This window comes from Lithobates pipiens, unplaced genomic scaffold (assembly GCF_037356315.1).
Source record: "Lithobates pipiens isolate NorthernLeopardFrog02 unplaced genomic scaffold, aLitPip1_a1.2 Scaffold_3, whole genome shotgun sequence".
Classification (NCBI taxonomy): Eukaryota; Metazoa; Chordata; class Amphibia; order Anura; family Ranidae; genus Lithobates; species Lithobates pipiens.
Genome location: NW_027507790.1, coordinates 266,526,913 through 266,544,968, shown reverse-complemented (window position 1 = coordinate 266,544,968; position 18,056 = coordinate 266,526,913). Strand labels below are relative to the sequence as shown.

Below are 18,056 nucleotides of genomic sequence, written 5' to 3'. Positions count from 1 at the left end.
GTGATGCCGAGACCCCATGATGAAAATTCTAATGACCGAAAAGTGTGGACTAGACATGTGCAATTCTAGTTTTTTTTTTACAAATTTCATCAAATTTGTCAATTCGTAAATAACCAAATTAACGAAAACCCGTTTATCACATTTTTACGAATATTCAAAAATTCATAAATCCATCCCTTTCAACTTCTTCTATCCCATCACCTCCTTGGTATCAGTCTTTACTATCCTTTCCCAGTCCTTAGCACTGATCCTCCCCTTTCACTCCCTCACTTTATTCACTTTTTTGTTGTGAATACTCTGGTTCACTTTATATCTCCCCTACACTTAGGTTGCCTTGGTTCCATGCCCGCCCTGGGTGAAGCCCATGGGGCGCCCCCCTTGAATTGCCCGCCGCGGCTCCCAGTGGGGTATACGGTCGGATGGCTCGTGATGCCCGGCACCACACCACCATCACATGAACTTGAGTACGTTAACGTGCAACCGGTACGGGGGTTTCTAATTTTACCCCCCACCTGTAGGTGCATTCACCCCATCATTCTAGCCTATACCAATTTATATTTTTTACAGGAAGTGCCATTATTCGGCTTTTCCTCACTTGTGTCTGACAGACGCAAGTAGAGGAGAGCCGATCGGCGGTTCTCCTGCCGGGGGGGGGCCTGTGCTGATTGTTTATCAGCACAGCCCCCCCTCGGGTGCCTGCCCAGGACCACCAGGATGCCACCAGGACCCCCAGGGATGACCACCACACTGGACCACCAGGTATGCAACCCTAGACCACCAGGGAAATGCCAATCAGTGCCCAGGCAGCGGTCAATCAGTGCCACTGAAAAATGCCTGCCAGTGATGCCTATCAGTGAAATGCAGAGCCTTTCAGTGCTGCCTATCAGTGCCACTAAGTACCCATCAGTGCAGCCTTTCAGTGCCGTCTATCAATGCTGCCTATCAGTGCCCATTGTCAGTGCCACCTCATTGGTGCTGCCTGGTCCGTGTCCATCAGTAAAGCTTACTTATGTACAAAATGTTATAACAAAAACAAAGAAAAACGTTTTTTTTCTTCAAAATTTTCTGTCTTTTTTTATTTGTTTAGCAAAAAATAAAAACCCCAGAGGTGATCAAATACCACCAAAAGACATCTATATTTGTGGGAACATAATGATAAAAATGTAGGCTGGGTACAGTGTAGCATGACCGCGCAATTGTCATTTAAAAAGTGACAGAGCTGAAAGCTGAAAAATGGCCTGGGGCAGGAAGGTGCGAAAGTGCCCGGTATTGAAGTGGTTAAAGTGATTGTAAACCCTTACAGACCACTTTGACCTACAGGTAAGCTTAGATTAAAGGCTTACTTGTAGGTCCAAGAAATATCTCCTAAACCTACACGGTTTAGGAGATATTTACAAAAAGACAGGCACCGCTGTCTACGGCGCATGCACCGTAGACAGCGGCGCGCAGGCGCACTGAGCATGCCGCTGCTAACGGCGATATGAGCGATATAACGGCTTAGAGCAAATCCACTACCGAACTTGTTGGTCTCTTGTGCTGAAGATCTGTCGGGTCTCATACCATGCAGTATATTCTTTAGTAATTTTGTCCAAGTTGGGGTAGGTTCTGCTTAATAGTTACATTCCCTGGCTCTTAATATTTTTGTCACCTAGCTATATAGACCATGGACCACTGGGTGTCTTTTCTGGTGTGATAGACTATATCTATTTTTTCTAACTCCCCAAATTCTCCAGTCCATGGCCTTTAATATACTTCTATATATTTTACCCTAAATGGACTATTCTATCACTTTTTTATTGTAGTCCTTCCATCTGTTGTGTAGAGTCTCTATACCTATTACACACTATTCCGCTCCCAGGGGGGGCACCCCAATTCTGGGTGTTTCGAAGTTGGTCGTTCTGCTGTTGAGGGGTTGGGAGATCCAGGGGTGAGTCATGACGTTTCTATTATGATTATTTTTGGCTGTATTTTCATGTATGCACTACTATGTTTTTGAATATGTTTATTTTTGGTTGTATTTTTATTTATGTACTTATGGTCATAAATTTTCACATTATTGTATCTATTGAAAAATCATATTACTTTCTTTATATACATTAGATTTGTAAGTGACGTTCCCTGAGGAAGCGGCGTTTTCAGTGCCGCGAAACCAGTCGGATTTATACGTCAACTTTACACTCCTGCAAAAAAAAACTTTTTGTTGGGAAACTTTCAAATTATCCCTGAATTTATTCTGTCCTTCTAATGGATTGAGTATATACTGTTTATTTAGATTTTTTGTTGTATACATGTCTTTTTCTCGTTATTTGTGTGTATTTATCCATAATAAAATATGATTGAATTTTATTGATTATTCTTTTGATTATTATATGATACCGTAATAGTCCCTATTGTTCCCACTAAACTATTAGGAAATTCTCTTTTTGAGTCTTTTCCTTTATGTTTTGAGCTCTATGCTCAGCTTTTCGATATGCCGTTAGTGGCGGCTCCCATGCGCCTGAATGACGTCATCGCTGCTCCGGCCACTCACAGCACCGGAGCAGCGATGACGTCATACCCGGAAGAAGATGGACGCTCCGTGCTACAGGAGACATTGTGCGCAGGCGCAATGAGCATGCCGCTGCTAACAGCGATATGCTGCTAGTGGCAGCTCCCGTGCGTATGCGCGGGAGTGACGTCATCGTTGCTCTGGCGCTGTGAGCGGCCGGAGCAGCGATAACTGGAAGAAGATGGATGCTCTGTGCTGCAGGGGACAGCGGTGACATCGCTGGCTCCTGTGTCAGGTAAATGAGACATAATGGGCTACTATGTGATGCATAGTAGCCTATTATGCTTTACCTTTCCAGGGAGACAAAGAGGAAGTAAACCCATCAGGGTTTACTTCCTCTTCAATATCACTTTAAGGGGGGGGCTCCATCTATCTTGCTACAGCTTCTAATGCACATTGTGAGAAGCTCACAGTATGCAGTGAAATCAGAGGAAGCCATTTCAGTCCAGGAGAGGATCCTGTACAACTGTGCAATGCTGAAGGGAAGGCCGGAGGTCAGCTTTTGATGCTGTGTGGCTGGGGGATGGTTATATTGCTCAGTCTATACTCACCTTTCCCTACAGCCAGCTATAAAATGATCTGAGCGGCTTCCATTTTTGCTTTGTAAGTGGTAAGGCAGACACTGTCTCTTCCCCCCGGTTTATAGAAGAGCTCCTGTGTGTTGTTGTCTGGTTGGGTGTTCAGGCGGATTGCGTTCATCTCATAGACATAGTGGTGAGCGGAGGACGGGGGCACACCGAGGACCATCTATTATCTGAGTTATTGGGCGCACAGTAATTACTATCAGTGCCGGGCCCGGCTGTAAGTTTGGCTCCATCAGAATGAATATACAGCGCTGCTGAAGATGTAATATGGATTTCTCTGGAAGCAATATATAGTAGTTCAATAAGAACGGTATAAACATCTGGATTTACACCCCGGGCTCCGGCACCGGCTGCATAAATCTTACTTTCATATCAGATTCAATAACCTTTAGAAATACTGATCCATAAATTTAACGTACAGCATATGGAAATAAACATGACTCTGGCGTCAGGAAGCCTATGAGAAAAGTTCTGCAAGCCAAAAAGACAAAACAAATAAATAATTAAAAGTTCAGGATAGTTTTAAAGGCCACCCAAAAGTGAGATTTCATTTTCTGTGTTTGGTGGCATCTCTCCAGGACTTCAGTGGTCAGATAAGGGATTTTCTACTTACAGTGTCTTGAAAAAGTATTCATACCCCTTGAAATTTTCCACACTTTGTCACGTTTCAACCAAAAACGTAAATGTATTTTATTGGGAATTTATGTGATAGACTAACACAAAGTGGCACATAATTGTGAAGTGGAAGGAAAATGATACATGGTTTTCAACATTTTTTATCAAATAAATGTCTGAAAATTGTGGCGTGCATTTGTATTCAGCCCCATTTACTCTGATACCCCGAACTAAAATCTAGTGGAACCAATTGCCTTCAGAAGTAACCTAATAAGTAAATAGAGTCCTCCTGTGTGTAATTTACTCTCAGTATAAATACAGCTGATCTGTGATATCCTCAGAGGTTTGTTAGAGAACCTTAGTGAACAAACAGCATCCTGAAGGCCAAAAAACACACCAGACAGGTCAGGGATAAAGTTGTGGAGAAGTTTAAAACAGGGTTAGGTTCTAAAAAAAAAATACCCCAAGCTTTGAACATCTCACGGAGCTCTGTTCAATCCATCATTCGAAAATGGAAAGAGTATGGAACAACTGCAAACCTACCAAGACATGGCCGTCCACCTAAATGGACAAGCCGGGCAAGGAGAGCATTCATCAGAGAAGCAGCCAACAGGCCCATGGTAACTCTGGAGGAGCTGCAGAGATCCACAGCTCAGGGGGGAGAATCTGCCCACAGGACAACTATTAGTCGTGCTCTCCACAAATCTGCCCTTTATGGAAGAGTGACAAGAAGAAAGACATTGTTGAAAGAAAGCCATAATAAGTCCTGTTTGCAGTTTGCAAGAAGCCATGTGGGGGACACAGCAAACATGTGGGGGAAGGTGCTCTGGTCAGATGAGACCAAAATTTAACTTTTTGGCCTAAAAGCAAAACGCCATGTATGGCGGAAAACTAACACTGCACATCACCCTGAACACACCATCCCCACCGTGAAACATGGTGGTGGCAACATTATGTTGTTGGGATGCTTTTCTTCAGCAGGGACAGGGAAGCTGGTCAGAGTTGAAGGGAAGATGGATGGAGCCAAATACAGGGCAATCTTATAAGAAAAACCTGTTAGAGTCTGCAAAAGACTTGAGACTGGGGCGGAGGTTCACCTTCCAGCAGGACAACGACCCGAAACATACAGCCAGAGCTACAATGGAATGGTTTAGAGCAAAGCATATTCATGTGTTAGAATGGCCCAGTCACAGTCCAGACCTAAATCCAATTGAGAATCTGTGGCAAGACTTGAAAATTGCTGATCACAGACGCTCTCCATCCAATCTGACAGAGCTTGAGATATTTTGCAAAGAAGAATGGGCAGAAAAGTCACTCTCTAGATGTGCAAAGCTGGTAGAGACATCCCCAAAAAGACTTGCAGCTGTAATTGCAGTGAAAGGCGGTTCTAAAAAGTATTGACTCTGGGGAGCACCATAAGAATGCACCCCCCACACTTTTCACATATTTATTTGTAAAAAAAAAAAAAATTGAAAACCATTTATTATTTTCCTTCCACTTCACAATTATGTGCCACGTTATGTTGGTCTATCACAAAAAATCCCAATAAAATAAATTTATGTTTTTGGTTATAACATGACAAAATGTGGAAAATTTCAAGGGGTATGAATAATTTTTCAAGGCACTGTACCTGTAAAGTCCAGTTCTTGGAGTACATCACAGGACACAGTACAGCTCTACTGATCCTTACTTAGAGGGCTATGTGCCACCTACAGGTGGTTGAAAAAAATAAATAAATCGGGAAGTCCTCTCCTATAGAACACCTCCCATACAGGACGTAGCTCAGTTTTTTGTCTAGCCATTTGCCCCATCATAGAGGGGGAAGGATCTCCTGTGATCTGCTTTCAGGAAATGGATTTTACAGGCAAGTCAAGAATTCAGTTTTCTTTATTGTGAATCACAGAGCAAAGCTATTATTCCTTACTCAGAGGGATGTCCCAAAGCAATGCCCATGAGGGGCGGGAAACATGGCAACAACCAACAGGCAAAAAATAAATCTACACAGAAGTCTATAGAACACTGCGACCAAAGGCCTAGTCATCAGTGGCCCCAACATCTTCACCCATGATTGCAGGCAATGTCTTATAGGACCTTTCCGGGACACGATCCCCTTGCTGTCATCCATTGCCCTGGACCCGTATAGCACCATCGGAGACACCTTGTCAGTTATCACTGGACAGGGCTCTGTGTATGCAGAGTCCAGCTCTGACCGGTTGCATTACATGTGATCCCTGCTTCTTGTCCTCTTCCGCCAACATGGGGTCCAAGTACCATCCTTCTAAACAATTAGAGCTTCCTGGAAAACACTGGGACCAAAGGCCACGTCCTCAGCGGCTCTAACATCCACCTGGTAAAATCTTCACCCATGATGACGGGCAATGTCTCAAATCGGTTGTAAAGGGCTATTTTCTAATTAAAATAATAAGCATGTTATACCAACCTGCTCTGTGCAATACAGAGCAGCCCCAAGCCTCCTCTTCTGGGGTCCTTTGCTGGTGCTGTCTGCTCTGATTGCCCCCATAGCAAGCTTATTGCTAGCGGGCACTCATATGGGTGCAGTCCCGAGCTAAACTGTGTATGTCTTGGCCCCACTCCCCCCATGCCCTCCTCACAGGATTTGATTGACAGCAACAGGAGCCAATGGCTCCCGATGCTGTCTATATTCTGTGAATACAGGAAGAAAGAGCAGTGCTGCTGCAAATGGGCACAGCACTGGCTCGAAAGTGGAAGCAGGTAATTATTTAGGGAGGAAGGGGTGCCAGGTAAGTATTTAGAGTCTTACTAAACCCAGGACCCTGCATTCACTATATCTGGTCTCCCACAGTACACAGAACATGGAAATGCAATTATTTTATTAAATATAAACTGCTACTCGTCAGTCTTGTGACTTCTATCAATGTCTGGCTGAGCACTGGTTAAAGCTTGTAGGAGGAGTTGTCTTTCCCCTCTGACTGTCCTATGAGGCTGCTGGACCCCTGAACCTCTGTCAGGACAGTGCTGATTGGCCCTTCGCTGATCACATGCACGCTTCCAAGAAAAGAAAAAAACTCTCTAGCAATACACACCAAAGGGAGCATGTGCAGAGTGCCCCCCCAGACACTGTACTATCAGCAGATGATTTGGGGACTGTGGAAGAAGGGGAGGATCAGAGAATACCGGATCAAATAACCTTTTTACACAATGCGCAGGATTACCAGACTGACTTAGTAACACTTTAAGGGGTTTAAGGGGGCTGGGAGGAGCTGATCATGGAAGGTTTTTAACCTTAAAGAGGAAGTTAACCCTGGTGGGTTTTACTTCCTCTTGATTTCCCTGCAAGGGTAAAGCATAATGGGCTACTATGTATCGCATAGTAGCCCATTATGTGTCACTTACCTGACACAGGAGCCAGCGATGTCACCGCTGTCCCCCCCTAGCAGTGATCGTCCATCTTCACGTCTTCACAGCCTTTTTACACAATGCAAATGATTAACCCCTTAGGTTCCAACCCCCAGTGGTTGTGCAGGGTGTACAACCACTTTAAAGTGTTACTAAACCCACAACATTAAAATCAGTCTGTCTATGCTGTGGAAACGAAGGGGTTAATCCTTTGCATTGTGTAAAAAGGCTGGTTGATCCTGTCTAATCTAATCCTCCCCTTCTTCCACAGTCCCCAATATATTTCCTGATAGTAGAGAACTAAGGGACAAGCTGCACATGCTCAATTTGGTGTATTGCTAGAGTTTTTTTTTTTCTGGTTGAGTGCATGTGATCAGCACAGGGCCAATCAGCACTGTCTAGACAGAGAGTCAGGGGTCATGCAGCCTCATAGGACAGTCAGAGTAGAATGACAACTCCTCCTACAAGCTTTAGCTAGACACTGATAGAAGTCACAAAACTGCTTTAATTGCTGATGAGAAAAGGTATTTATCAGTTTATATTTACTAAAATAGTTGCATTTCCATGTTCTGAGTACTGGGGGAGACCAGATATAGTGAATGCAGGCTCCTGGGTTTAGTAAATGAATGCAGCAAATGCATGAAGGAAAAAACCCTTATGCCTTTAGAACCTTGGTGCCCAACCTGTGGCCCTTTGGTGTTTGAAGTGTGGTGCTTGGTACCAGAAGTCGGGAGATGGAGCATTGGTCTATAAAATCCCTAGTCTCTGACAGTCTCCTAAAGCATGACTTGCATTTCCAAGCACACCAATAGAACGCTCTCTGACCATTTCCACTAGGAAGTCTTTAGTCCACGACACTTTCTGTCACTTTACCTGTAATAAATATTATATGAGGCCCTTTGGAGACATTCGGGGGCCACCACATGTGAGGCTCTCATTACCTTGCAAGTTGACGACCACTGCTTTAGAACCACTTTAACGTCTTCTGATAAGGAGGCACCGATGAGGTGGCACTGATGAGCACTGGTAGGTGGCACTGATGGGAAGTCATGGGTGGCACTGACAGGTGACACTGATGGGCACTTATGGGTGGCACCGATAGACGGCACTGCTGAGCACTGATGGCCACTGATACGTGGCACTTATAGGTATCACTGATGGCACTGGCAGGCATTGAGGATGAGCACTGATTGGCAGCTGCCTGGGCACTAAATGGCATTTCCCTGGTGGTCCAGTGGGGTGGCAATCCCTGGTGGGCCTGGCGGCATCCTGGTGATCCTGGGTGGGCATTCAGGGGGGGGGGGTCTGCACTGCTAAACAATCAGCACAGACCCCCACTGTCAGGAGAGCAGCCGACGCGAGTGAGGAAGAGCTGATCAACGGCTCTTCCTGTTTACATCCTGATCAGCCGTGATTGGACACGCTGATCACGTGGTAAAGAGCCTCCGAGGTCGGTGTAGCAGTGTGTCAGACTGACATACCACCGATCGCCGCCCCTCCCAGGCGCGCAAGAGTGGTCGTTCTGGAGGGCCGTCATATGACGTCCACCCAGCTGTCATCTGATGACCGGTGGGCGGGAAGAGGTTAATGATAACAGAGGTTTTAATAATTAATTAGCAGGTTGATGAGAGGGGAGGGAAGACCAGAGAAGGTAAAATTTAAGCAGATTAAACTTCAGATCCCAATGTCTGCACAACACCTCACCCTGCAGCAAGTGAAATGAAGAAGGCAAAACGTTTAAAAGTAGAACTATGGGCAAAACTTTTTTTTTCCCATTTTGGATATAGTAAGGAAAGGTTATAACCTCTGTAAAGGTTTATTTTGCCCTCTGTGTCCCATTGGGGAGTTTTACCTTCACTTCCTGTTCCATAGCCAAAACAGGAAGTGAGAGGAAATCCCTGCAAATTAAAGAGGAACTTCAGTCATTTTTTTCATCTTTCCATCTATTAACCACTTAACAACCGCCCATTGCCGATTAACGGCTTCAGGGCGGTTGTTTAACTCTGAGAGGCCGTTAATTAACGGCCTCCCAGAATTCTGCTCTCGCGCGCCCCCTGGGGCGCGCACTCGAGAGCATCCGTGACCGCCGGGTCCACAGGACCCGGCGCATCACGAATCACGGTAAACGGCCGCTCAGCGCGGCCGTTTACCACGTGATCGCTCCGTCAAATGACGGAGTGATCACTTGTAAACAAACCGGCGTCATGTTATGACGCCGGTTCCTCCCTCCCCCTCTCTGTACCGATCGGTACAGCGGAGGGGGAAGAGATCGGTGTCAGCAGCGATGTGGGCTGCATCTGCAGTGCCCACATCGCTGCGCACCGAAAATTAACCCCTCAATTCCCTGCCAACACTCTGCAATACCCTGCCATTACTCTGCATTACTCTGCAATACCCTGCCATTACTCTGCATTACTCTGCAATACCCTGCCATTACTCTGCATTACTCTGCAATACCCCCATTACTCTGCATTACTCTGCAATACCCCCATTACTCTGCAATACCCTGCAACACTCTGCATTGCCCTGCAACGCTCTGCATTGCCCTGCAACGCTCTGCATTGCCCTGCAACGCTCTGCAATGCCCTGCAACGCTCTGCAATGCCCTGCAACGCTCTGCAATGCCCTGCAACGCTCCGCAATACCCTGCAACGCTCCGCAACACCTTGCAACGCTCCGCAACACCTTGCAACGCTCCGCAACACCTTGCAACGCTCCGCAATACCCTGCAACACTCCGCAATACCCTGCAACACTCCGCAATACCCTGCAACACTCCGCAATACCCTGCAACACTCCGCAACACCTTGCAACACTCCGCAACACCCTGCAACACTCCGCAACACCCTGCAACACTCCGCAATACCCTGCAACACTCCGCAACACCCCGCAACACTCCGCAACACCCTGCAACACTCCGCAATACCCTGCAACACTCCGCAACACCCCGCAATACCCTGCAACACTCCGCAATACCCTGCAACACTCCGCAATACCCTGCAACACTCCGCAATACCCTGCAACACTCCGCAACACCTTGCAACACTCCGCAATACCCTGCAACACTCTGCAATACCCTGCAACACTCTGCAACACCTTGCAACACCCTGCAACACCTTGCAACACCCTGCAACACTCTGCAATACCCTGCAACGCCCTGCAACACTCCGCAATGCCCTGCAACACTCCGCAATGCCCTGCAACACTCCGCAATGCCCTGCAACACTCCGCAATGCCCTGCAACACTCTGCAATACCCTGCAACACTCTGCAATACCCTGCAACACTCTGCAATACCCTGCAACACTCTGCAATACCCTGCAACACTCTGCAATACCCTGCAACACTCTGCAATACCCTGCAACACTCTGCAACGCTTTGCAATACCCTGCAACACTCTGCAATACCCTGCAACACCCGCCAATACCCTGCAACACTCTGCAATGCTCTGCAACACTCGCCAATACCCTGCAACACTCTGCAATGCTCTGCAACACCCGCCAATACCCTGCAATGCAATACTCTGCAACGCCATACTCTGAGATACCCAGCCATAGTCGGTGATACCCTGCAATACCCAGCCATAGACATCCCCCCCCCCCCTCCCGCCGCCCTCCGGTGCTTCTATCGAATCGCTAATACGATCAAAGACAGAATCTTTTTTTTTTTTTTTTTTTCAGGCTTCCCAGCTTAGAGGTGAGATGTGGGGTCTTATTGACCCCACATCTCACTGTAAAGAGGACCTGTCATGCCATATTCCTATTACAAGGGATGTTTACATTCCTTGTAATAGGAATAAAAGTGATCAAAAAAATTATTTTTGGGGAAAAAAATGTCAAACTAAAATAAATAAAGTAAAATGAACAATAAAAAAAATGTTTTTTTTTTAAAGCGCCCCTGTCCCCATGTGCTCGCATGCAGAAGCGAACGCATACGTAAGTCCCGCCCACATATGAAAACGGTGTTCAAACCACACATGTGAGGTATCGCTGCGAACGTTAGAGCGAGAGCAATAATTCTAGCCCTAGACCTCCTCTGTAACTCAAAACATATAACCAGTAAAAAAAAAAATTAAATTGTCGCCTATGGGGATTTTTAAGTAGCGAAGTTTGGCGCCATTCCACGAGCGTGTGCAATTTTGAAGAGTGACATATTGGGTATCTCTTTACTCAGCGTAACTTCATCTTTCACATTATGGAAAAATTGGGCTAACTTTACTGTTTTTTTAAGCCCAAAACTGTTTTTTTTTCCAAAAAAAAGCATTCGAAAAATTACTGCGCAAATACCGTGCGAGATAAAAAGTTGCAAAGACCACCATTGTATTCTCCAGGGTGTTTGCTAAAAAAACATATATAATGTTTTGGAGTTCTATGTAATTTTCTAGCAAATAAATGATGATTTTTACATGTAGGAGAGAAATGTCAGAATTGTCCTGGGTGCTCCAGAACACCTGATGGCGCTCCCTGCATGTTGGGCCTCTGTATGTGGCCACACTGTGTAAAAGTCTCACACATGTGGTATCGCCATACTCGGGAGTAATAGCAGAATGTGTTTTGGGGTGTAATTTGTGGTATGCATATGCTGTGTGTGAGAAATAACCTGATAATATGACAATTTTGTGAAAAAAAAAAAAAAAAGTAAAAAAAATCTTGATTTTGCAAAGAATTGTGGGAAAAAATTACAACTTCAAAAAACTCATCATGCCTCTTACTAAATACCTTGGACTGTCTTCTTTCCAAAAAGGGGTAATTTGGGGGGTATTTGTACTTTTCTGGCATGTTAGGGTCTCAAGAATTGAAATAGGCCGTCAGTACTTCAGGTGTGATCAATTTTCAGATATTGGCACCATAGCTTGTGGACTCTATAACTTTCACAAAGACCAAATAATATCCACCAATTTGTACTTATTTTTACCAAAGATATGTAGTGGTATAAATTTTGGCCAAAATTTATGAAGAAAAAATTACTAATCTGCTAAATTTTCTAACAGAAACAAAGAAAAATTCATTTTTTTACAGAATTTTCGGTATTTTTTCCTTTATAGCACAAAAAATAAAAAACCCAGCGGTGATTAAATACTACCAAAAGAAAGCTCTATTTGTGTGAAAAAAAGGACAAAAATTTCATATAGGTCCAGTGTTGCATGACTGAGTAATTGTCATTCAAAATGCGAGAGCACCGAAAGCTGAAAATTGGTCTGGTTATTAAGGGTGTTTAAGTGCCCAGTGGTCAAGTGGTTAAATCTTCTGCCCTTGTTGTTGTTTTAACTTTGGATAGTAAAACATCTTTTTTTTCTGCCAGCAAATACCTTATACAGCCCACTTCCTGTTTCCTGTCTGGTCATTGGCCTAGGCTTATGACATCATACACAGCTCTCTCTCTCACTTTCATGAGAGTTTGTCAGGAAGAGAGGGGGGATGAGTCATAAGAGGGCCAATAAGAGCTGCAGAGTTGTGGCTTTGCCTCTGTGTGTCTGTTTAATTCCAGGAAGTGAACAGGCAGCAGCTTCAGCTGCCCACAGTTAAAATGGCTGCAGCCAGACTCAGTGGAGGGAGATTTCTGCAGCATATTTGACAAGTACAGAATCACAGTATATATAAAATAATATGCAAAGTGGTTGGAGGGAAGCTTCAGAATGGCAAAGATTTATTTATTACAATTTATGTGAGCAGACCTCAGTTCCTCTTTAGGCCGGGTTCACACCGCTGCGATGCGGGAATGCCGCGAATCCGCGGCGTTTTCCCGCATCACATTACTCCCGCCGGCAGTTCACACTGCCCTATGCGGACGGCTGGGAGTGTCAATGAAATGTTAATGACACCCCCAGATCCGTCCGCATATCGCAGTGCGATCTGCCGACTCGCACAGGAATCGGATCGCATGGTGTGAACCCCCATGCGATCCGATTCTGTTGCGGACCAAAAAAAGGGTCCCGTGCGAGTTTGCTGCGGGAGCGATGCGAATTCAGCCATACTATCTGTATGGCTGTACTCGCATCGCTACGGAGATCGGATGTGATTTGCGGTGCGAATCACATCCGGATCTCCCCCCGCAGCAGTGTGAACCCAGCCTTAAGGAAACCTCTTGGGGACACCCCCCCCCCCCCCCAAGGTCACCAGAACTAGTGTCCCCATTGGAAGATTTCCCCTCTTATACTTTTCTGGGGACTCAAAATTTGTGATTTTCTTGTACTTTCACGTTCAATGATGGTAAACAGGACAAATGGAGAGGGTGAACCTCCCTAATGAGGGACACAGACAGCAGTAAAAACTGACAGTTGTTCTAATCCCTCTACTCTATCCAGAACTAAAAAAAAAAAAAAAAATAAAAGTTTTGCCTTTAGTTACACTTTAATTACTAAATTGCGGATTCTCCCAAAACAAGAACGGTGCATTTATTAGAAAAGAATGACATATTATTCTCACCAACACACCTGGTTTGGAAGTCTTGTAGACCAGGCACACCTTCCCATTCCCATTACACGGGTCTAGTTCAAATATGATGTTCTTGGAATTAAAATGCGGCCGATCGGGATGTCCTTAAACATTAAACATGAAGGTTATTATATTGTATACAGTCCCACAAGTTTTTTTTTTTTTTTTTTTTTAATTGACAAATTATATATTCTACAAATGTGAAGTAAGGAGGAAAATGTGCGGCCTCATTCACACGGGGCAATTTATTCTGTGCATCAATGCAGGGCCATGTTTTATTGGCACAAGGTTGCACAGAGTGTTGTGTGCATCCTTATGCTGTCAGTCCCAGTGTTGTCTATTGCGACGCATCGCCTGCACAGACACAAAAGCTGCACCCAATGTGACCGCCATGCAAGTGTGGATGCACGGCCTCAAACGCACCTAGGGTAGCCTCTGCGTCTCAATTGACAGCCTTGGGACTGCTGGAACATTAGTTAAGGGCTGGTGTTGTGTGGGCTCCCCGCCTACTGAGGAAGCCCAATCACGTGGGGGTGTAACACGCGGGACGTCACTACCCAGGAAGCGTTATACTTATTGCATGCTTATCTAAGGATTTTTGTAAGGCCCCTTTCCCACCGGGGCGGTGCGGACGTTGGCGGCAAAGCAGCGTTATTTTTAGAGCTGCTTTACCATCATTTTAGCGGCGGTATTCGGCCGCTAGCGGGGGCGGTTTTAACCCCCGCTATCGGCCAAAAAAGGGTTAAAACCGCCCGCAAATCGCTGCTGTACAGTTTTATTTATTGTCTGTTATAAATACCTTCCTCGTCTGAGCCGTCATCCAGATCATCTAAGGTCGGTGCGTTAGGCAAGGAATGGACTGAGGCCGATCTCAGTCGGGTCAGATTGGAAATGCTGTTAATGACCATAGAGCCCACCTGGATGGGACGTTCTGTAAGCAAAAGAAGAAGATCTCTTTATTCCAAATGTAAAATCAGGCTCACTTACCTGAGTCTTGTTTCCCACTCCAATTACAGCCCTTCCAATAGGACTACTACCACCAATCCTCTATATCCCAGTCCTGAGTATCCCTTTACATTTCTCACTTAAAGCGCAACTCCACTTTTGTTGAGAAAAAAAACAAAAACAAAAAAACATTCCCCTCTGGGTGATCTCTGTACATTGCAAGGATTATAACAACCTTTGTTGCAGATTTCTACCTTTTGTGTTTGTCTGTGCCTCTGGACTGAGTGGGTCTAATGGGAGCGGTTTCATAATTAACTGTCAGGTGTGCAGCTGCAGAGCACTAATGAGGAAATCTGCTGGGCCTGCATCCCTTTAGATGTGTTCCTATTGAAAGTATCTCTCCAAAAATTACATTTTTGTTGCAGGGGATGCCTGAAATCTGACTTGTATCTTAAACCGACTTCTGGGGAAATTGGTCAGCCAATCACACAAGTAGGAAATGATGTTTCTGGGGGGTGGTCAGTACACACTCTGTGTACAGAACAACTCCAGGTAGACATATTGCAATGTATTCTCAGAAAATTACAGTGGCTGCAGATTGAAAAAGGAAAGGTAATTTTGAATAACGTTAAATTACAATAATTTTATGTGCTATATTATTTTTTTTTATTTGCTATTTCCCCCCCCCCCCCCAGTGGAGTTACCCTTTAACCACTTTCATACCGGGCCATTGTCATATGACATCCGCAGGAACACTCTGTCCTTTAGGGTGGGCGTCATATGATGTCCTTGGTTTCCCAGCGGCATAGGGGGCGCACGCCCACCGCGTCATCAAGGAGCCAATGCGCGTGCCGACCGGGCTCACGTGATCGAGCAGGAACGTGTGTGTCAGATCCACGTCCTGTCAGGGGAGAGGAGACAGATCGTGTGTTCCTAGTATATAGGAACACCGATCGGTCTCCTCCCCTAGTCAATCCCCCCCCCCCCCCCATCACAGTTAGAACACACAGTCAGGGAACACATTCAACCCCCTTGATCGCCTCCTAGTGATAAGCCCTTTCCTGCCAGTGACATTTATACAATAATCACTGGCCATTTATAGCACTGATCGCTGTATAAATGTCACTGGTTTCAAAAAAAGTGTGTAAAAAGTGTCCGATCTGTCTGCCGCAATGTCGCAGTCACGACAAAAAAATCACAGATCACCACCATTACTAGCAAAAAATAATAATAAAAATGCCATAAAATCTATCCCCTATTTTGTAGACGCTATAACTTTTGCGCAAACCAATCAATATACACTTATCGTGATTTTATTTACCAAAAATATGTAAAAAGAAGACTTATCTGCCTAAACCGAGGATAAAACATTTTTTTTTCAAAAATAAATTTGGGATATGTATTATAGCAAAAAGTAAAAGAAATTATTTTTTTTTTTTTTGCAAAAATGTCGCTCTTTTTTTGTTTAGAGAGTAAAAAATAAAAACCGCAGAGGTGATCAAATACCAGCAAAAAAAGCTCTATTTGTGTGGAAAAAATGTATCAAAATGTTATTTGGGTACAGTGTTGTACGACCGTGCAACTGAAATTCAAAGTGTTACAGCGCTGAAAGCTGAAAATTGGCCTGGGCAGGAAGGGGGTGAAAGTGCTCCGGTATTGAAGGGGTTCAATTGCAGCTGCCTATGTAAGGAAAATAAATAAGTCAGTACAATGGTTGTCCTACCAGCAGAATATTTTTACAGTTGTGCTCAAAAGTTTGCATCCTCTGGCATAAATTAGCGAAATGTTGGCATTGACATTGTCTTTTATTTGCGGCTCTTCAGTAATTTTTACATCTTTCCATCTATTAAATCTTCTCCCCTTGTGGTTGTTTTAACTTTGGATAGTAAAACAATTTTTTTTTCTGCCAGTAAATCCCTTATACAGCCCACTTCCTGTTTCCTGTCTGGTCATTGGCCTGGGCTTATGACATCATACACATCTCTCTCTCTCACTCTCCTGAGAGGTTGCCAGGAAGGGAGGGGGGATGATTCATAAGAGGGCCAATGAGAGTTGCAGAGCTGGAGGTGCGTCTGTGAAAATCCAGAAGTGAACAGGCAGCAGCTTCAGCTGCCCACAGTTAAAATGGCTGCAGCCAGACTCAGTGGCGGGAGATTTCTGCAGCGTATTTGGCAAGGACAGAATCACAGTATATATAAAATAATATGCAAAGTGGTTGGAGGGAAGCTTCAGAATGGCAAAGATGTTTTTATTACAAATTATGTGAGCAGACTGCAGCTCCTCTTTAACCACTTCCCGCCCAAGAACGTCATATGACGTCCTGGACTTTCAGTGGGAAATATCTGAATGATGCCTGCAGCTACCGGCATCATTCAGATACCCTTGTTTTCAGCCGGCGATTCTGTGCATCATAAGAATGATCATAGCGGCAGTTTCGCTGCTTGATCGTTCTTACAGACGACAGGAAGGGACACCCCCCCCCCTCCTGCCGACCATCCAGTGCCATCGGGGACCCGGAGAAAGAATTGCCCGCCGTCGGATGACGAGCATAGAAATTTCCATCTCTATGACCGTTGGAGGCCCGGGCACGACGTTATGAGGCCCGGGCCATGGTCGCAGCTGGTAAGCATGAGATCGTGGATTTTTTTTCTCAATCTCATGCTTTCCAGCCTGGAGGAGAGATGTGAGGTCTTATTGACTCAACATCTCTCCATAAAGAGGACCTGTCACAAATGATTCCTATTACAAGGGATGTTTACATTCCTTGTAATAGGAATAAAAGTGATCAAAAATAAAAAAATGCTGTAAAAGAAAGTAAAAATGAAAAATGTAAGTAAAATAAATAATATAAAAAAATATATAAATTTAAAACTCCCCTGTAGCTTGCGCAAAATAGCGAACACACATGTCAGTCCCTGCCACATGTACAGTAAATGCTGTTCAAGCCACAAATGTGAGGTATCGGTGCATGTGTTAGAGCGCGAGCAACAATTCTAGCTCTAGACCTCCTCTGTAACTGTGTATATATATATATATATATATATATATATATATATATATATATATATATATATATATATATATATATATATATATATATATATATATATATATATTTTTTTCAGCAGACACCCTAGGGAATAAAATGGCGGTCATTGCAACTTTTTATCTTGCACGGTATTTGCACAACAATTTTTTAAACAAGTTTTTTTTTTTGGAAGAAAAACTGTTTCATGATTTAAAAAATAACAAAACGCTTTAAAATTGCGCACAATCATGGAATGACACCAAACTTCAGTACTTAAAAATCTCCATAGGCGACGCTTTAAATTATTATATTATAATGTTTGGGGGTTCTGAGTAATTTTCTATAATATATATATATATATATATATATATATATATATATATATATATATATATATATATATATATATATATATATATATATATATATATATATATATATATATATATATATATATATATATATATATATATATGAGCCCGGTATGGACTTGTTTAAGGATAGTGATCATATTAAGCCATTCAAA

General features: G+C 44.1%; 1 protein-coding gene across 1 annotated transcript in view; it reads right to left on the bottom strand.

The window, feature by feature from the left end:
• TPGS2 (tubulin polyglutamylase complex subunit 2) overlaps window positions 1-18,056 on the bottom strand; it is a 60,867-nt gene that overhangs the window by 7,984 nt on the left and 34,827 nt on the right. The window contains exons 5-6 of the mRNA XM_077463115.1: window positions 14,357-14,488; window positions 13,557-13,661 (exon numbers count right to left, since the gene is read on the bottom strand). Of these exons, the coding sequence (XP_077319241.1) occupies window positions 13,557-13,661; window positions 14,357-14,488 (237 nt within the window). The remainder of the gene's footprint in view (window positions 1-13,556; window positions 13,662-14,356; window positions 14,489-18,056) is intronic.